Source organism: Achroia grisella, unplaced genomic scaffold, assembly GCF_030625045.1.
Source record: "Achroia grisella isolate CSIRO2021 unplaced genomic scaffold, CSIRO_AGI_Agris_v1 utg308, whole genome shotgun sequence".
Classification (NCBI taxonomy): domain Eukaryota; kingdom Metazoa; phylum Arthropoda; class Insecta; order Lepidoptera; family Pyralidae; genus Achroia; species Achroia grisella.
This window is the reverse complement of record NW_026712791.1, coordinates 230578-246173: the sequence shown is the minus strand read 5'-3', so window position 1 is coordinate 246173 and position 15596 is coordinate 230578. Positions and strand designations below refer to the sequence as shown.

Below are 15596 nucleotides of genomic sequence, written 5' to 3'. Positions count from 1 at the left end.
TTACTTTCGATGGTCGTAGGTTCGAATCCGCGTAAGGCACAAACATTTTGTATTCTTGAATATATATAATTGTTTGTATCGGTCTGGGTGTTTTCTATATATAATATGTATGTATTTACGAAAAAAATATATTTATGTATTTATATTAGTTATCCAGAACCCATAACACAAGCTTTTGCTAGTTTCATTTGGGTCTATGGTCACTGTGTGAATTGTCCTGTGACTATTATTATAATTACAGTAAATTGCGCCATCTATAGGTGTAATATAAAACTATGACACAACTATGTGATAACTAACATATATATGCTTTTAAATATGATACATATTTAACTACTATTAATACAGGTGTCATTAGTAGTAATTTCGAAGCATCCTTATTTGTCTAGGTAATAGGACCTTTAGAAAGCGGGTGAGAATCCCGCGCAATACAAACATTTGTATTCCTGACCATATACACTTCCAGACGGCAGGTGTTTTTTATGTATGTATTTACAACCATAAATATATGTATACTAACTAACTAGGGTAGTCCGCACCTTCCTAAGGGGATGTAGGTAAGGGCCTTCAGCATCGGCCCCTGGGCAACAGGAGGCTTGATAGAGCCCTCTTCGAATGGAAATCTACTTTAATTAATAACAATGGATATAAAGAGAGAGAACATAAAAAAAACATTATTACTTTTGTCCCGCTACAATACATTACAATCCTGATTCTTACAGCTAGGCACAAAATTCTCCTAAACAATCATGGCTAATATCTAGGGAGCAGGAGTTTATATATCCTCTTATTATATTCTCTAGTTATCTCTGTCCAACGTTCTGAAAATGAAAAGCAGTAATATAATTCGAAACGACAAGTCTATTTTGTGCATTCTAGATAGGTCTTAGTTGAATTGTTAATCTATAGATCACAACACTCTTAGCTAATTTTAACTCTTTTAAAATATTTTGTTTTTAGCGTATTTAAAGGAAGCGAAAATCCTTGGAATTAAATATGATGATGATTAAATAAAAATGTCAAGGCTTTTGGAGACTAACACCAATTTGAACTAGAGGGGAGGGTCAACAGAGGGGATTGTTAATATAGCGACGATGAAATATTGCTGGCGATATCTGATATGTTGTCAGAGTCAGAACGTTATATGGTTGAACCCTGGACGCCGTGAATAGCGGTTTCTTCCAAGTGACCTTATTTTATGCTTTATTAAATCATCATTTGCTGATGGCAAGTCCATTTTAACCATTTACTAAAATATGTACTATTTTAAAGTAGTACTTAATCTATACTTACAAGTAGAACGTACATAATTATGTTATGAAAATCTATCTCTAAGCTTCTGAGAATGGTATAAACGTTTAAAACATTTATACCATTCTCAGGTGTTGATACTCTCTATATTATATAAATCAATGATATAATTTATTATATCATTGATAATAGGTACGTATTTACTGTACATAACATCTTTGCTTAGTTAGCCTATATCGCATAAAAACGAAACTCCAATTCTAAATTTGAAATCATTATTATTTTCCCTCCTTATAAATATCAAAAATCAATCTTTTATCTTAGGGGGTAAGGGGATTGTTAGTAATGTGGACTAATGATCCCATTACTAGCATTGTACCGTATACATGCAATAATATATGTTTTGTTCAAGAGAACTGGACCTGTTTATTATACTGAAACTTCAATACATGGGTAAAGTAAATGCACGTCGAAGAAATGCTTGAATGTCGTACAATAAATATTACACACATAAAAGGAAGGGCGTCTGTCTACCTATGTATTTAAATATCAGTTTCTGCTTGTAGCATCATCATCATCATCATTTTAATGCTTTTTTTATTTCAAAGAATTACGTGAAAATGAGTACAGACATTTGAAGACTAATATCTAGAATACTTAGAATGTCTTAGGTCTAGAATAATCAGGATTCATTTATTTTTGATGTGTCGGGTTTACTTAAATATCTAATAATTGTAATTGTACTTATAAATAACGAAACGAATACAGTTTAGGGAAAACGGATAGATGATAAAAAGACACAATTGTGTACTTATGTAATACTTTTATTGTACGATATCGTCTTATAATTTTAACATTAACAAAGCCAGGTCTTGTTTTATGAGTGACTAGACGTACACACATGTCAATAACATATCAAAGACAAAATTCTGGTTATTTCGAGATTCCTGGCTCCACAAACATGTTAGCCGATGACAGCCGTGTCTGATGACCGAGCAACAATAGCATTTGTCTGCCCGTGCCCACGTCTTTACTCAATTAATGACGCAAATATCACTTTTAGAGAGTAATAATATCACATAACCTTAATATTCAGGATCAGGATATTAATATCACATAAAGTACTCAATTTACTCATTAAATTTATTTTTTATTCTTTATTCAGAAGTTGAAAGTTCATATTTGCTAAATATGTTTTTAGATCACGGTTTGGAGTTTACCACTTCGGTTTATAGGGGTTACAACTTCACTAATACGCTTATAACTAGCTAAGGAATTACCTAATGGAGAGGCATTTTAAAAATCTACGATATATGGAGTCAAGTAACAAGTAACAGTCGCTATTTAGTAATGGTCTGTGGTATATTTTGTTAACGGAATATTTTTTATATAGTGTAAATGTAACTTACACTTGCCCTTCGAATATAGAATAAACTCACCGTCTACCTGATGAAAAGAGATAACTGTCCCTTGTATTGTACAAATACACACTTCGTATAATCATCATCAAGACACCAAATGCGTACATCTAACCTAATTTCAGTAGGAATAGAATAGAAAATCATTTATTCAAATAAACTTACTTTGAAGCAGTTCTGAATAGTCATCACAGCTTTCTCATCACAAGATGAACGAGCAATAAACTTGCGTGTTGCTCTTTTAAATCATTTTATTGTTACTTTACATTTTAATTTGAAGTGTATGAATACAAACTACCAATTAGTACTAATTGGGCTAAATACTCAAATAGAAAAAATATTAAATATACAACCAACTGGTTAAGCAACCAAATAAGAGTAAATCAGTCGTCGTCATTAGAGCATACCAGTCCCTACAAGCAGCACTCGTTCACGAGTATGACGGATGAGCCGCCTATCACTGCGCACGACCACATTTTAGGGAGCCCATTGATTAGAGGTATCGTGCCATATACTTTAATTACACTGGCAATTCATATTTCAGCCGGCTGTTTGACGGGAGAAAGAGAGCGAGTTGATTGTTAAGAGATACCCATGCAGACGACTTTGTAAAAAGTCTACTTTTCTTTTGTTTTTATTTTTAGAAAATGATATTACTTAATTGTGTTTAACATTGATATGGGAATGTAGAATATCGCTGTATACATGATTCATTACAGGATTTGCTCAAAATATATAAACTATAAGTAGGTGTGACATCGCATATACGATATTACGTTTTTTAAATAATATTTAAATTTTGTGCGTCATAGATGTTTAATTAATTCTAATTGGGGCGCATGGAAGGAGCCGGTACTACTGGTGATAGAGATCTATATGACTCAATTAACTACCACCTTGATATGCGTCGTCGTAGACTCTACAATCTTACAGGTGTATTCACGAACCTAGAGAAACGGGAAGTGTGTGTGGAAGATGATAGGGTGAGAATGACATCAGGTCAGTCAGGCCAGTGTAAAGAATTTCCCGGTATTAACTATGATGATTATAAGAGGAAAGCGCGTAGAGTTTCGACCCGATAGGGTATAGCTAAGGACTAGTAGGAGGAGTTCATTAAAAATCCCCTCCCCTTGGATAATAGTCCCAAGTTTTTATTGGAAATAGTATTAATCTAAATTCGCCAGATAGCAGTTGTCCTTCAGCTGCTTCATGAGTCCTTCCGCAGGTTTACAGTGCATAAAGGGTTTATTCTGCACTTGCTCTATTTTCTCAATCGCTATTTTTGTCCGGTAATACTGTAAAAAAAAAAACAGTTGTTATTGGAAGCAACACAGCGCAACGCACAATTAAACCTGTCAAATTAACGTCACTATTTCCTATTGAGCGTGTTTCTGTTTGTTTACACACAACGGTTCACATGTACTCGTATCGTACATCATTCTATTATGTAGTTAATAATAAGCTGTTTTTCGTTTGTCTTTTACATAATATTTTGTAACTGCATGTTTTTTCTTGGACATATATATTATGCATATTCATTTTCTTAATATGTCATATTTTACTTGTCTACTTAATTTAAAAATAATAGTAAATATACTGCTTTTTGACCATCAGTCTGATATTAATACTAACTCGAGAAAGGCTTAATTAAGACTTAATTTAAAAAGCATAGAAACCTATGTGAAGTAATTAACACATATGTACCCAGTCTAAAATTTAAACGTACAAAATATTGTACATATTAATTTTAAAAGAAAAACATAGTCGTAGATACATTGCTTTATAGATAAATAGTTTTGTTATGTAAAAATAAAAATTCGCATAAGATTACGTCTACAGACTTTATGTGCCTCCTACACAGTAGATATTTTAACAAATGTCATCAGATTTGACAATGATAGACATGTTAATAGAGTACTAAAATTGTAACAATATGTCTCAAAGTATAATGGTATCACAACTAATTGGACAACAAGAGAAAACAAAAAGAAAAGCTCTGAATAGTACAACTGATTATGCTTCAATATGTATTGTGTACATGTTAATTCACGCGCGATATAAGCGAAGCCGAACGCCTGCGATCAAACATAACCATTCAGCCGCTCGAAACAGACGGTTTCAACAAACATTATAGACTAACTTAGTCTCTGTTTGTTTATTACTTAATATCAAATACCAAATAAAATGTCGAAAATCGTGCTACTACTTGTATTGGTCGCCGTAGCAGTCCAAGGTAAGCGAGCATCATTCAAAAATGTCAGTAATCCTGCGCGAATTTGAATGGCTATTAATATTTTTTAAATCATGTCTTTTATTTTATTATATATATTTTCTTGGTATTTGAGTGTGACATTTAAAATGTTTACTTATTATATTGATTTCATAGGAGGTTTCTTTAATTATTAATTTACTTATTCTTAGTGTACTATTCATTTTAATGACAAATTTATTACCAAGTCACTCGTATAATCTTATTGGTATTTATTATAGTAAATTTCAGTGGTATATTTTTTTTATGTCAATATATTATTTCCATTGAATATAATATACGTAGTTTCCTGTTTTTACCTGTATATATTGCAACTTAGGAACTATGACATTTTTTTATAAAGTAAATAGATAAATAATAGATATATGTACATAAGTTGTGCGTATTAATTATTAAAAGGAAATTATGTACCCAACGAAAAAAATAATTTAATTCAGGTACATTTAGTGCCCAAACATATATCGATATTTTTTAAGTACATCAACACATGTATAATAAAAATCAATAACATATTATATTTATAGGTGTCATTGTAGTTTCCGATTCTATTACAATGAGAAGCCGAAAAGCCGGAAATAGCGCCTAATAAAGAAGCTCGCTCGAACATAGTTTTTCGCATAATTTGTACTGTGTCAAGGACGTCAACATTAAATACAACACTTTTGCATTAAGAACGTCATGTTAGCTTCTACAACATAAAAAAGACATTTTTCCAGAAATATCCACTAATTATGCGCAATATTAAATCGTAGTTCAAATTATAATTAGATACCTATTTTAAAATTGCTTATCATTTAAGAAAATATATATACGTTTTTACATTTATTTTTCGAAGTAAGTTCTCAAATCAAGTGCATTTTTTTAGATATTTCAGACGATTATTTTTATAAGTGCTGCTTATTTTGTTATTACTATAAATTTTAATTTTCATTATAAATCGTCACCGATCATAGGTAAAGTAAAAATTTTACTATTTCGGTAAATAAAGCAACGCAAGAGAAATTACTGTTGTTACATTACTGTTAAAAGACATAGAGTCTACCAAATATAGAGTAGTGAACATACGTTTTCCAATTTCATAACACGTTGAATTAAATTAAATCGGTCTCCTATCCGAGGAGGCCATGGAGAAAGCCTACCTCCTACCCACAAAAAGTTAATATGTTACTGTGACACCAGGAATATTGTTCTCAAAATTCAATTAATATTTATATGCAATGATACAAAATTAACAAAAGGATTCACAATCCTTCTGTTCATTTTCTTTCTTTGTATGTAGGTACCTAAATAATCTTTGAAAATAGTTTTGTTTATGTTTGACTGATTTTACTAATTTGCATTATTTATTAGTACATATAGTCAAGGTGCTGTCTCTCTCTATCCAGAGACATTATAATAATACTTTTTATTCCTTTAAATTAACAGGAAACAAAAACCGAACTATTTAAATTTACTAGCTGTAATATTAAAATAGCAAAATAGTGGATGTAGTTACAACAATTCATATGAAAATCTTTACAAAGCTTTATTAATATCCTTGACTCTCTAGTGAGATTTATTACGAGAATATCAGATATTGGGTTCATGCGGCTAAAGTCTGTAAAGTTCGATTTTATTATTGATCCTTGTAAATTAGTCATATTGTGCCAAATATTCTTGCAATACCTTCGTCGTAGAATACTTGTTTGTTGTCCATTGTCCATCCATAAACTATATACGAACAAAATTCGTTTGTATTGTTGAGTTTGTGTCGTCCATCCAACATACTTTGGGTCATTGCTCCACGTACTCGTAGCTGAGCATCGCCCAACAGTCTTTGTTTTATAATCTGTTACTTCGTACGAGTATGCAGTTTATGTGACAGAGGTCATCGATATGTACCTACATATTATACATACAAATCTTCGGGAAGCAATGCTCTAAATGATAATGAAAACCCCATAAAATATCATTGCACGGTTTTAGACGAAAGCGAAGAAGAAACAAATATATAAAAATAGCTATTTTATATTATTTATATACAGAGACAATTGAAAATATAAAATTAAAATCAGTAAAATATTTTAAGAAAATAATAAAAAATAAAAATGTTTAAATATAACTTCCACTGCGTTATCGAACCCCAAACTAAAAAATGCTTCTTATGTGCTATGTATACTACACAATGGATAGACTTCCTTAAATAACTATATATTTTTCCTGTAACATACTAAAACATATGAAAACACCTAAACCAATATAAACATAGACTTACCTACTTATGAACACAAAGGTTTGTATTGTGCGGAAATGAACCCGCGATCATCGGTAAGTAAGGCAGTGTGCTAAATATTTAGAACAATAAGGTTGTAATAACATATACATTTATCTATAACAATAGCCTGAAATATCTTTTATTTCGTTGTGTTTTAAAGAATATTGTGTACAAATAATTGTACACAATATCCTTTAAGAGCTTTCATCTCTATCTATATTTGGAGGTCGCTGTTATAGAAACTTTCTTGTTTATTAGATCTGTACAGCTATACCAGACACTTTAGTTCATCTATTAAATTATTCATCACATAATAGATTGTATCAATTAGCAACATGTTCCAATTAACGTCATAACGAAATGTTAACATCACCAATTATTTAGAAAATGGAAGTTTTGATGTAAATAATATAGTTGTTCAGAACAATTTAGTGACATCTTCTTTCTTATCATTGCAAATATATTATAACCTCTCTGTTATATGTCTCTGTATATCCATCAATCGCACTGTACATCACGTTTTAAGAGGCATTTAAAACATTTACAGAAGCCCAATAATGGTTTTTAAATTGTTTGCCTATTTGTATGTTTGTTTTCACATGAATTACGTAAAATTACGGAACAAATATACCTTATATTTAAACAAAACGAGTAGTTAATCAATTAAGTAATGGCTAAGGTTGTATGAAAAATTATTTTATTATGAAACAGGTTATCTATACTGATATTATGAAGAGGTAAAGTTTATGAGTATTTATATACAGTAATCTCCGGTACTACTGTTCAATTTTTAAAATTCTTTTAGCTTTGTACAGCCCATTTATCGAGGATGGATATTGGTAATATAACATCACAACGCGACCAAGGGGAGCTGCAATGGAAATTGTTGCAATAATAGGGAAAATGTAACGCTGAAGAAATTACGCGCGAGAGCTAGTAATATATTTGTATACAAATGTAAAGGCATACAAGTTACTCTAAACACTTTAGCCCTTCATTATTTGAGAACTCCTTTACGATAATGTTTTTACTATCTTTGACTGTATTATGAAATAACCAAGTTATTTATATTGCATTTTTAAGTCATATATCAATAATGTATAATAAAAAAATTGGAATTCGTATGAAGTACTCTCCCCTTATCTTAATTAATAAATGTTTATATAGGTATATGATTTTGTAACTTACTTACTCACTATACGGAGATTTTAATTAAATTTGGTTCTAATTCCTGTTAGAAAAATATGAAGACAACATGAAATAAATATAAAAAATTGGAAACGTCTGTTCAAATATTCAATAGCTTTTCTCACAGTTTTTTCTTTTCACACAGTTGCAGTGAAATAGTGTTGGTCTTTGCCTCTGAATATTCACGTGAGCAATCGGAACAACATATCGGAAAATGTCAAACTCCATATTCAAAAATATATTAAATTTTAAGAATGAAATAATTTACTATTTAAAATATTCTATTAATATTTTTTTTAACATTTTATCCATATTTTGCCATTATTCTACCAAATATTTAGAAAAAGAAATTAAAATTTAGTTAGAAACAATGAGTGGATTTGTTGTTGTTAACTTTGTCTTCCTTATCAACTGTACCTTATATATATACAAGAATAATAATAGTTATCCTTGATATCTAATATTTTAAATATCAAAGAATTATGACAAAGTTGTCTTTGAATTAATTTACATATCCACGACCATCGTTTTTTTAAGTATGTACCTATTTTTCTTGAAATGTGCAACATTCCACAAACGGTAATTATATACGTTTGTTTATTTTGAATCCGTTTAGCGCCATCGGCTAACAACGCCTATAGATGGTCGAAAAGTAAATATTTTGTTCTTATTGTGTAATCGAAGGACTTTACTACCATTTGCAATTATAACGGATAGATACACGGAACAAGCTGTTTAGTATTTTTTTTATATAATTAGAATGGCAAACAAGCAAATGGTTCACCTGATTGTAAGAGTAACCATCGCGCGTCGCCTTATACATGAACAGTACTACGGATATCATAGTGTCATGTGACACCCGTCTTATCATTCATATGTTGTCATTCTAAAGGACTTCGAGCTCATGCCTCATGTCCTGTAATGTCACTTTGTATTCTGACTCTACAACCGAAATCAATTAACAAAGCAAGCTGTTCAGCAGCTTAAGTATGTAGATGAGATTGAGATACCCACCCAGATGATTTTGTACACTTTTCTACTTCTGGTAAAAGTTAGGATGTATGTGTAAATATATCAAACTTTATTAATGCCAATATTATGTCAAGATTTGTTCGTTTATGGTTAACTTATGTAATAGTCCTGTATTGAACATTTAGGATCACAAATTGTATTTTGGTCTATACCTGAAATATATATTGTCAAGTCAATATATATTTCAGCGTAAAGAATATCTAAAATGAAATTAATAGTAGGATTTATTTTAAAGTCAACAAAATATTTACTAAATAACAGATTCACTTTTTTATAACCTACTCTAACTGTTTATTGTCTGTTGTGGTATAAAAAATGTACATGGCTGTCTCCAGTTTAGATCGGCAGAAACTTTGGAACACCAAATGGTCAGATACAGGGGAGAAAACGGATTGTTAGTAATGTCGACTGATGATCTCATTGCTAGCAATGTACCATGTCAGGTCGACCTCCACGCGGTTCCCCTGGAAACCATCGTGATAAATTCTTGATGAATTTGTCACGATGGGCTAACTAACCTGACCCCATGCTCATCTTGTCATCTTCCACTGGTGCCCCAGCCAAAACCGTTAGCGCAGGCGGGTGCATCATTTCATTATGATCCATAAAAAAATAGTCAGATACAAACAGACTGTTTACTCTTTTCCTCTATTTTTAACAATGTATTCGTTACTTGGCTTATGACTGTATGGAATAGGCACACTTGAGTAATTTCAGACGTCTAATGGACATTATTTTATAATTACAGGTTACCCTGTTGATGACATCGCGAGTGCAGCAGCTAGAGGTGACTGGGATGCTGTACATAAGCTGTATGTATATATTTTTTTACAAACGAAAAACACGGGTTTTGCTTGTTAGTCGTAGCCAAAAGTAGTTATGATACTATACTATACTTTGACCTACCTACTGCTATTTTGTTATGGGCATAAATTCATTATGTCCCACATGTGTATTATGGTAAGCGGCAACCGTCGCATAGATACAGCACCTTGATGTTTTAATTCTGGATGTCATGCTGCAATGTGCTGTAATTTATCCGACATATCTCACCTTACCTTCAACAGAAACAGCTTACAAAATAAGCTGCTTGGCAGTTTATAATTGTCGTAGTACATTGTAGACAAAAGTTCTAAAATGAAAAAACTGTTACCTGGCTAAAAAACTGCTCACACCATATCATGTATGAAAAGTTTTTTATACGAACGAACGAATAATCATGTGTCTATAATATTTCATATACATCATAATAGTCTTAAATTATAGTTAACTCTCCAGATTCAAGATTATTTCCGATAAAACATGCATTGCATTTTTTAACAATATTTCATCAAATAACTGTATTTTTTTTTAATTTTATGTGTTCAAAAAGAATCTTGTAATTTCACCAATTTTCTTTATATCAATTTCAGACTCAGTCTGAGTTTCGACAACAAAAGTATTTGGAAGGTAAGTTTACCATTTATTTATTACACTGACTATTTCTTGTGGATTATAGGTATTATTATATCAACTAATAAAAGTGAATCTAATAATTATTATTGTACTAAACAAATAACTGGTTATACAAATAAAACATGAATAAGTTAACTTAAGTATTACATCTTTATACAGCGCAAAGGCACAGTAGGAAAATAATTGCTTGAACAGGTAGATATACATAGTTGTTATATAAACAGTTTAAAGATCTTGATCGCAATCCAATTAAAAGATAATAATTATATCCTTTAATTTAAAGGTAATAAGGTAATAATCTATAATCTTGCTAATAATTATACAACCATAGCCTATTCCATAGTAAACACTGATTTCCTAGTCTTTACTAATATTATAAAGCTGAAGAATTATTTTAATGATTGAGTCCATTTGTTCAGGAAGCTCATGGGCTATATATCGCTACCACTAAAAAGAGCAGAATATCAATTACAAATTAACAGGAAATCGTTCCCACATGTTAGAACCTAAGTGATTACGGCCAGTGCGATTTCAAACAAACCCCGCGTAAACTTAGACTGTGGAATAAACTACCTGCCGAAAAGCGTTAAACGTTCCTAGCCTTTACTTTACGGGAACCATTTACCATCAGATTCTTCTACTTACAGACATTTATCATCAGAAGACATTTACCATCAATAAATTTATTATTATTATTAAAAAAGTTCCAAAATTGAGGAAAATGTATATAGGCTGAAATCGCACGAGTCAGCCAGTTATATATAAAACATGACAACATGACTATGATATTAACGTTATTTGTATGAATACATTGTTTACGAATTAAGCATATTTTTTATTCTAGAGGAAAATATTAACATCTGATTGGAAGGGAACTTGTTTTTCTAGTAATCTTATTAGCTACATATTACAATTGTGTGATGTATGTTATTATACAAACAACAATCGAAAATATATATGTTTAAAATTATTGAAGTATTTTAATAATATTCAGAGAAGCCATGTGCATGCGTTAATTAGGCAGAAGAAATTAGTTAGACTCTTAACTAATACGTTTGAAATTTCACGGTTATTTTACACATTATTTATTCATGATAATATTGTTTATGTGTATACCAAGACGCCTGTAATAGAGTCGAAATATCAGGAGTTGTAAATAATCAATTTTAACAGTAGCAATATCCCGTTTATATAGTATACGTATGTACTTACAATTACTCATGTCTATTTTTATTTTGTAGATTGCATTTGTAGGTTTTTTTATTATAAAACTTTAAAGTGTATTTAATTGTTTTTAAAAGAGATCTTTTCCAGACTGTAAACTGATTAGCATCGGTAATTTAGCGTGCGAAATGTGTGAAATTTAAGTTGACAAACATATAATTAGAAACAATACGTATTTAAAATATCACAGACAGTATTGAATTGCGGCGGTGTTGCCGTAAATAATGTTGGTAATTCATTATGACGGTAGCATCAACGTGAGATTTCTTCTAATACAAAAACAATTCTTAGTAGTTTTATTAAGTAGTATATACTTATAATTGTTGGTTCCAATGCAATTCATCCGAAAAATAATTTATTGTTTTAGATCGGCAAAATATAGATTTTAGAGATAGGTTTTATATTATAATAGCAACCTGTCCCAGCTTCGGATGCTTTAGAAATCTTATATAACTATACATATAAAAGTAATCCTTCTTCTTGAATCACTCTATCTATTGATGAAAACTGCATTAAAATCGATTGCGTAATTTAAAAGATATAATATTATGTGAAGAAGATACTAATTTCGTTATTATTTATCATAGTTTTAGTTTCGGTATAACACGAACAATTGTTTATGTGTCATTCCAATGTTGTATATGTTTTATTTCCGAAAAGATTAATCAAAATCCGTTTGGTAATTTCCGCGTGATAGTGAACAAATATTCATACATTCAACGCGGGTCAATACTTACGTACGTGCGAGTGACATTGTATTTATTATGCATTTTGTTTTCAGCCTATATCATCCGGTAGCGTTAAAAGCCTGAAACCTTTGGGAGGTGGCCACGTATACGGGGAATCTGAGTACACCTTCCACTCATCGTCCAACGTCGGCGGACAAACCCAGGAACAGAGCGGAGGCCATAAAGTCATCAATAATGATGGCAAAGTCTCAGAATACGACTTCAAGCCTAAGATCTAATTTATCAACGATACAAATAGGAAATTTGAGTTAATAAACACGCAATAATAATGTTAATGTTAAAATAACAATATATTATTATTATAAAAAGAGCACTATTAAAAATTAATATTCAAGAATAAACAAATTGGGTGGTAGTAGAGCCTGTAGTTATTCTTGATCCTAAATTTGGCTGTGTCATGTGCAATAGGGTTTGGAATAAAATATTATAATTCTTTTGAAATATGGATTATAGGAATTATTTAAAATTGTATATAAGAATATATTTACAAACATATATGCTACGTAAATTATTAATTTTATGCCTGAAATTTGATATAAACTATTTTGCATTATTGTAGTACATACTTAGAACGCCGGAGTCTGTATAACTGACTATTCTGTTTGTCTTTATGCAAATCAAGGTATAACTTAGTAAGAAAAACACTCAAGTTTCCTGACTAAATAACATATCACTATCATACATATTAGAGGTATATCATTAGTTGTGGAGCACTCGTAATAAAAAGAGTATAATTGCATCATACCTATAGAAAAAGAAATTAGGTAGAACCGTTGTCATGTACGAAAGTGAAATAAATTTACATTCAATCAGATAAAATTGGTTTCATTAATTTACTTAAATATTACCTTTAAATAATAAGGGGCTAGCAATAAATAATTTAATATTTTTCTTATTTTACCATTATTAGGTCAGGCGTCACGAATATCATTATTATTGGATGACCACCTCCTTTTGGTCTTCCTTCCAATGGTCGCGGTTTCGAAATTCCGCAGATTACAAACATTGATTTCATAAGTATACGTTTGTCTTGGTCTGGGTGTATTTTTATGTTTACTATGTATGTACTTACAAAAAGAAATCTATTGAAGCATATCTATTAGTTGTTTATTATACACATAGTACAACTGCTGCTTAGTTTCGAATAAGATATGAGAATTGTCTGGGTGTATTTATTATAATAACAGTTTTGATCAATTGAACCTATACCAAGGTATTTTTATATAACTAGAATGGGAAACGAGTAGTCCATAGATTCCCCACCTCATGGTGTAGTTCTTTTGGATAAATGTTGCTGTGTAGTCAAAGAATTTATGATATACTTTTAGTCTATTATAACTTCAATTTAAATGTAAATGTAAGTGAATTTGTTGCATGCCTGCTGTAAAGGCGAAACATGTAATTCTACATTGGGATGTAGATCTAAAATCTATATTGTATTTTACAAGACATTTTATCTACCACATTTGACGCAATAAAGAATATTATTATTATTTGTATGCTTTATGTTCACAGCTTTTGCTGGTTTTTTTACCACACTTACGTGCTAAAACCAAGTACGTGTAAGTGTGTTCTTATTGTGAGCCTTTAAATTTACGTGATAGGTGTTTTGTCATTTTCATCTATCTCTAGGGAATTTTCAGACAGTTCTACAGGTATTTTATTTCTAGTTATCTATGTATATTTATCTCCATTTTTATTTATATTATACTTTAAATCATTCGGGTGCCAAGCGCCAAGCGTGGTGAGTTTAAAAGATGCTTGAGAATGATTTAGGATGAAGTAAATAATTTCCGTATTATTATTATCTTCGCTTATTATGTTAACAGAACTATGAATATCACGACGTCATTGTGGTGATGCCATGCCGCACATGCGTTGCCAATCGAGAAAGCTGAGGTGATATCCTAGCCTACCTTGTAATTTCACGCAGTCTACAAAATCATATGTATATTCTATTTATTTAATAAATCTCTTGATATTAATCATTTATATAGAGGTACATAATGTATTTTGCTTTATACTTTCAGTGTTTTATTTTCAAATGCTGAATATAAAGTAAGTCATATTATTAGTAGTTGTATTTTACATATAAATCTTGCGTGAAAAATATGTGCCAGTGAAATTGCATAGTTTAGAAAAAAAGTGCAGACAAACATATATGCATGAACTGCGACTTTGTTTAATGCCATTTAGAGATAACAAAGATCATCTACGTTTATATTAGGTATGAAGAAGTGCAAATTCTGTTTTTTGTGTGTATATGGACAATCTTCGAAACCTGTATCTTGATTTTTATAGGTGCAATATTTGATCATAAAATAAAAATATTTTAGAATTAAAACAATAATATGATGAGAAGGAACTATAGAGAACTAATTTCTACAAACGCCACCCTTACATGCATATGATGGATGAAGCCATCATTGTATTAAACTATGTTTTAATATTCTAATAAGACAAGATGAAAAAATATTATTTATTTATAAACATAGATACTAGAGGACTATCGCCGCTCCTGTAAATGTAGCGGCATCTACAAGGTTTAAATAAAAGTTTGAAAGCTGAATCCATGAAATTTCTTTCAAATCGGTCGGAATAATATATATTCTAATTTATTATTACAGTTCTATAAAAAGATTAATGCCATCTAGTTAAAACTACTATTACGTCTCATATCACTAAATTTCGTCAGAGCCTCCACAAAAATTCTAGCAATAACGCATTTATACATATGCGTTCGCTATTGTAAATAA

At 30.6% G+C, this 15596-nt stretch overlaps 1 protein-coding gene across 1 annotated transcript; it reads left to right on the top strand.

Annotated features, from left to right (window-relative positions):
- The first annotated feature begins 4740 nt into the window (after nt 1-4740).
- Nucleotides 4741-13652, top strand: LOC131843445 (uncharacterized). The gene is made up of 4 exons (XM_059192088.1): nt 4741-4902; nt 10161-10224; nt 10825-10861; nt 12873-13652. Exons 1-4 carry the CDS (start codon nt 4854-4856, stop codon nt 13056-13058), a joined length of 336 nt encoding a protein of 111 aa, XP_059048071.1. The 5' UTR covers nt 4741-4853; the 3' UTR covers nt 13059-13652.
- The last annotated feature ends 1944 nt before the right edge of the window (nt 13653-15596 follow it).

Excerpts from the sequence above, each read along its gene's own strand:
- LOC131843445 (XM_059192088.1), top strand. The coding sequence starts at position 4,854 with ATGTCGAAAATCGTGCTACTACTTGTATTGGTCGCCGTAGCAGTCCAA. Across the intron at positions 4,903-10,160 it reads GGTCGCCGTAGCAGTCCAAG|GTTACCCTGTTGATGACATC; the intron begins GTAAGCGAGCAT and ends TTATAATTACAG. Across the intron at positions 10,225-10,824 it reads TGGGATGCTGTACATAAGCT|ACTCAGTCTGAGTTTCGACA; the intron begins GTATGTATATAT and ends TATCAATTTCAG.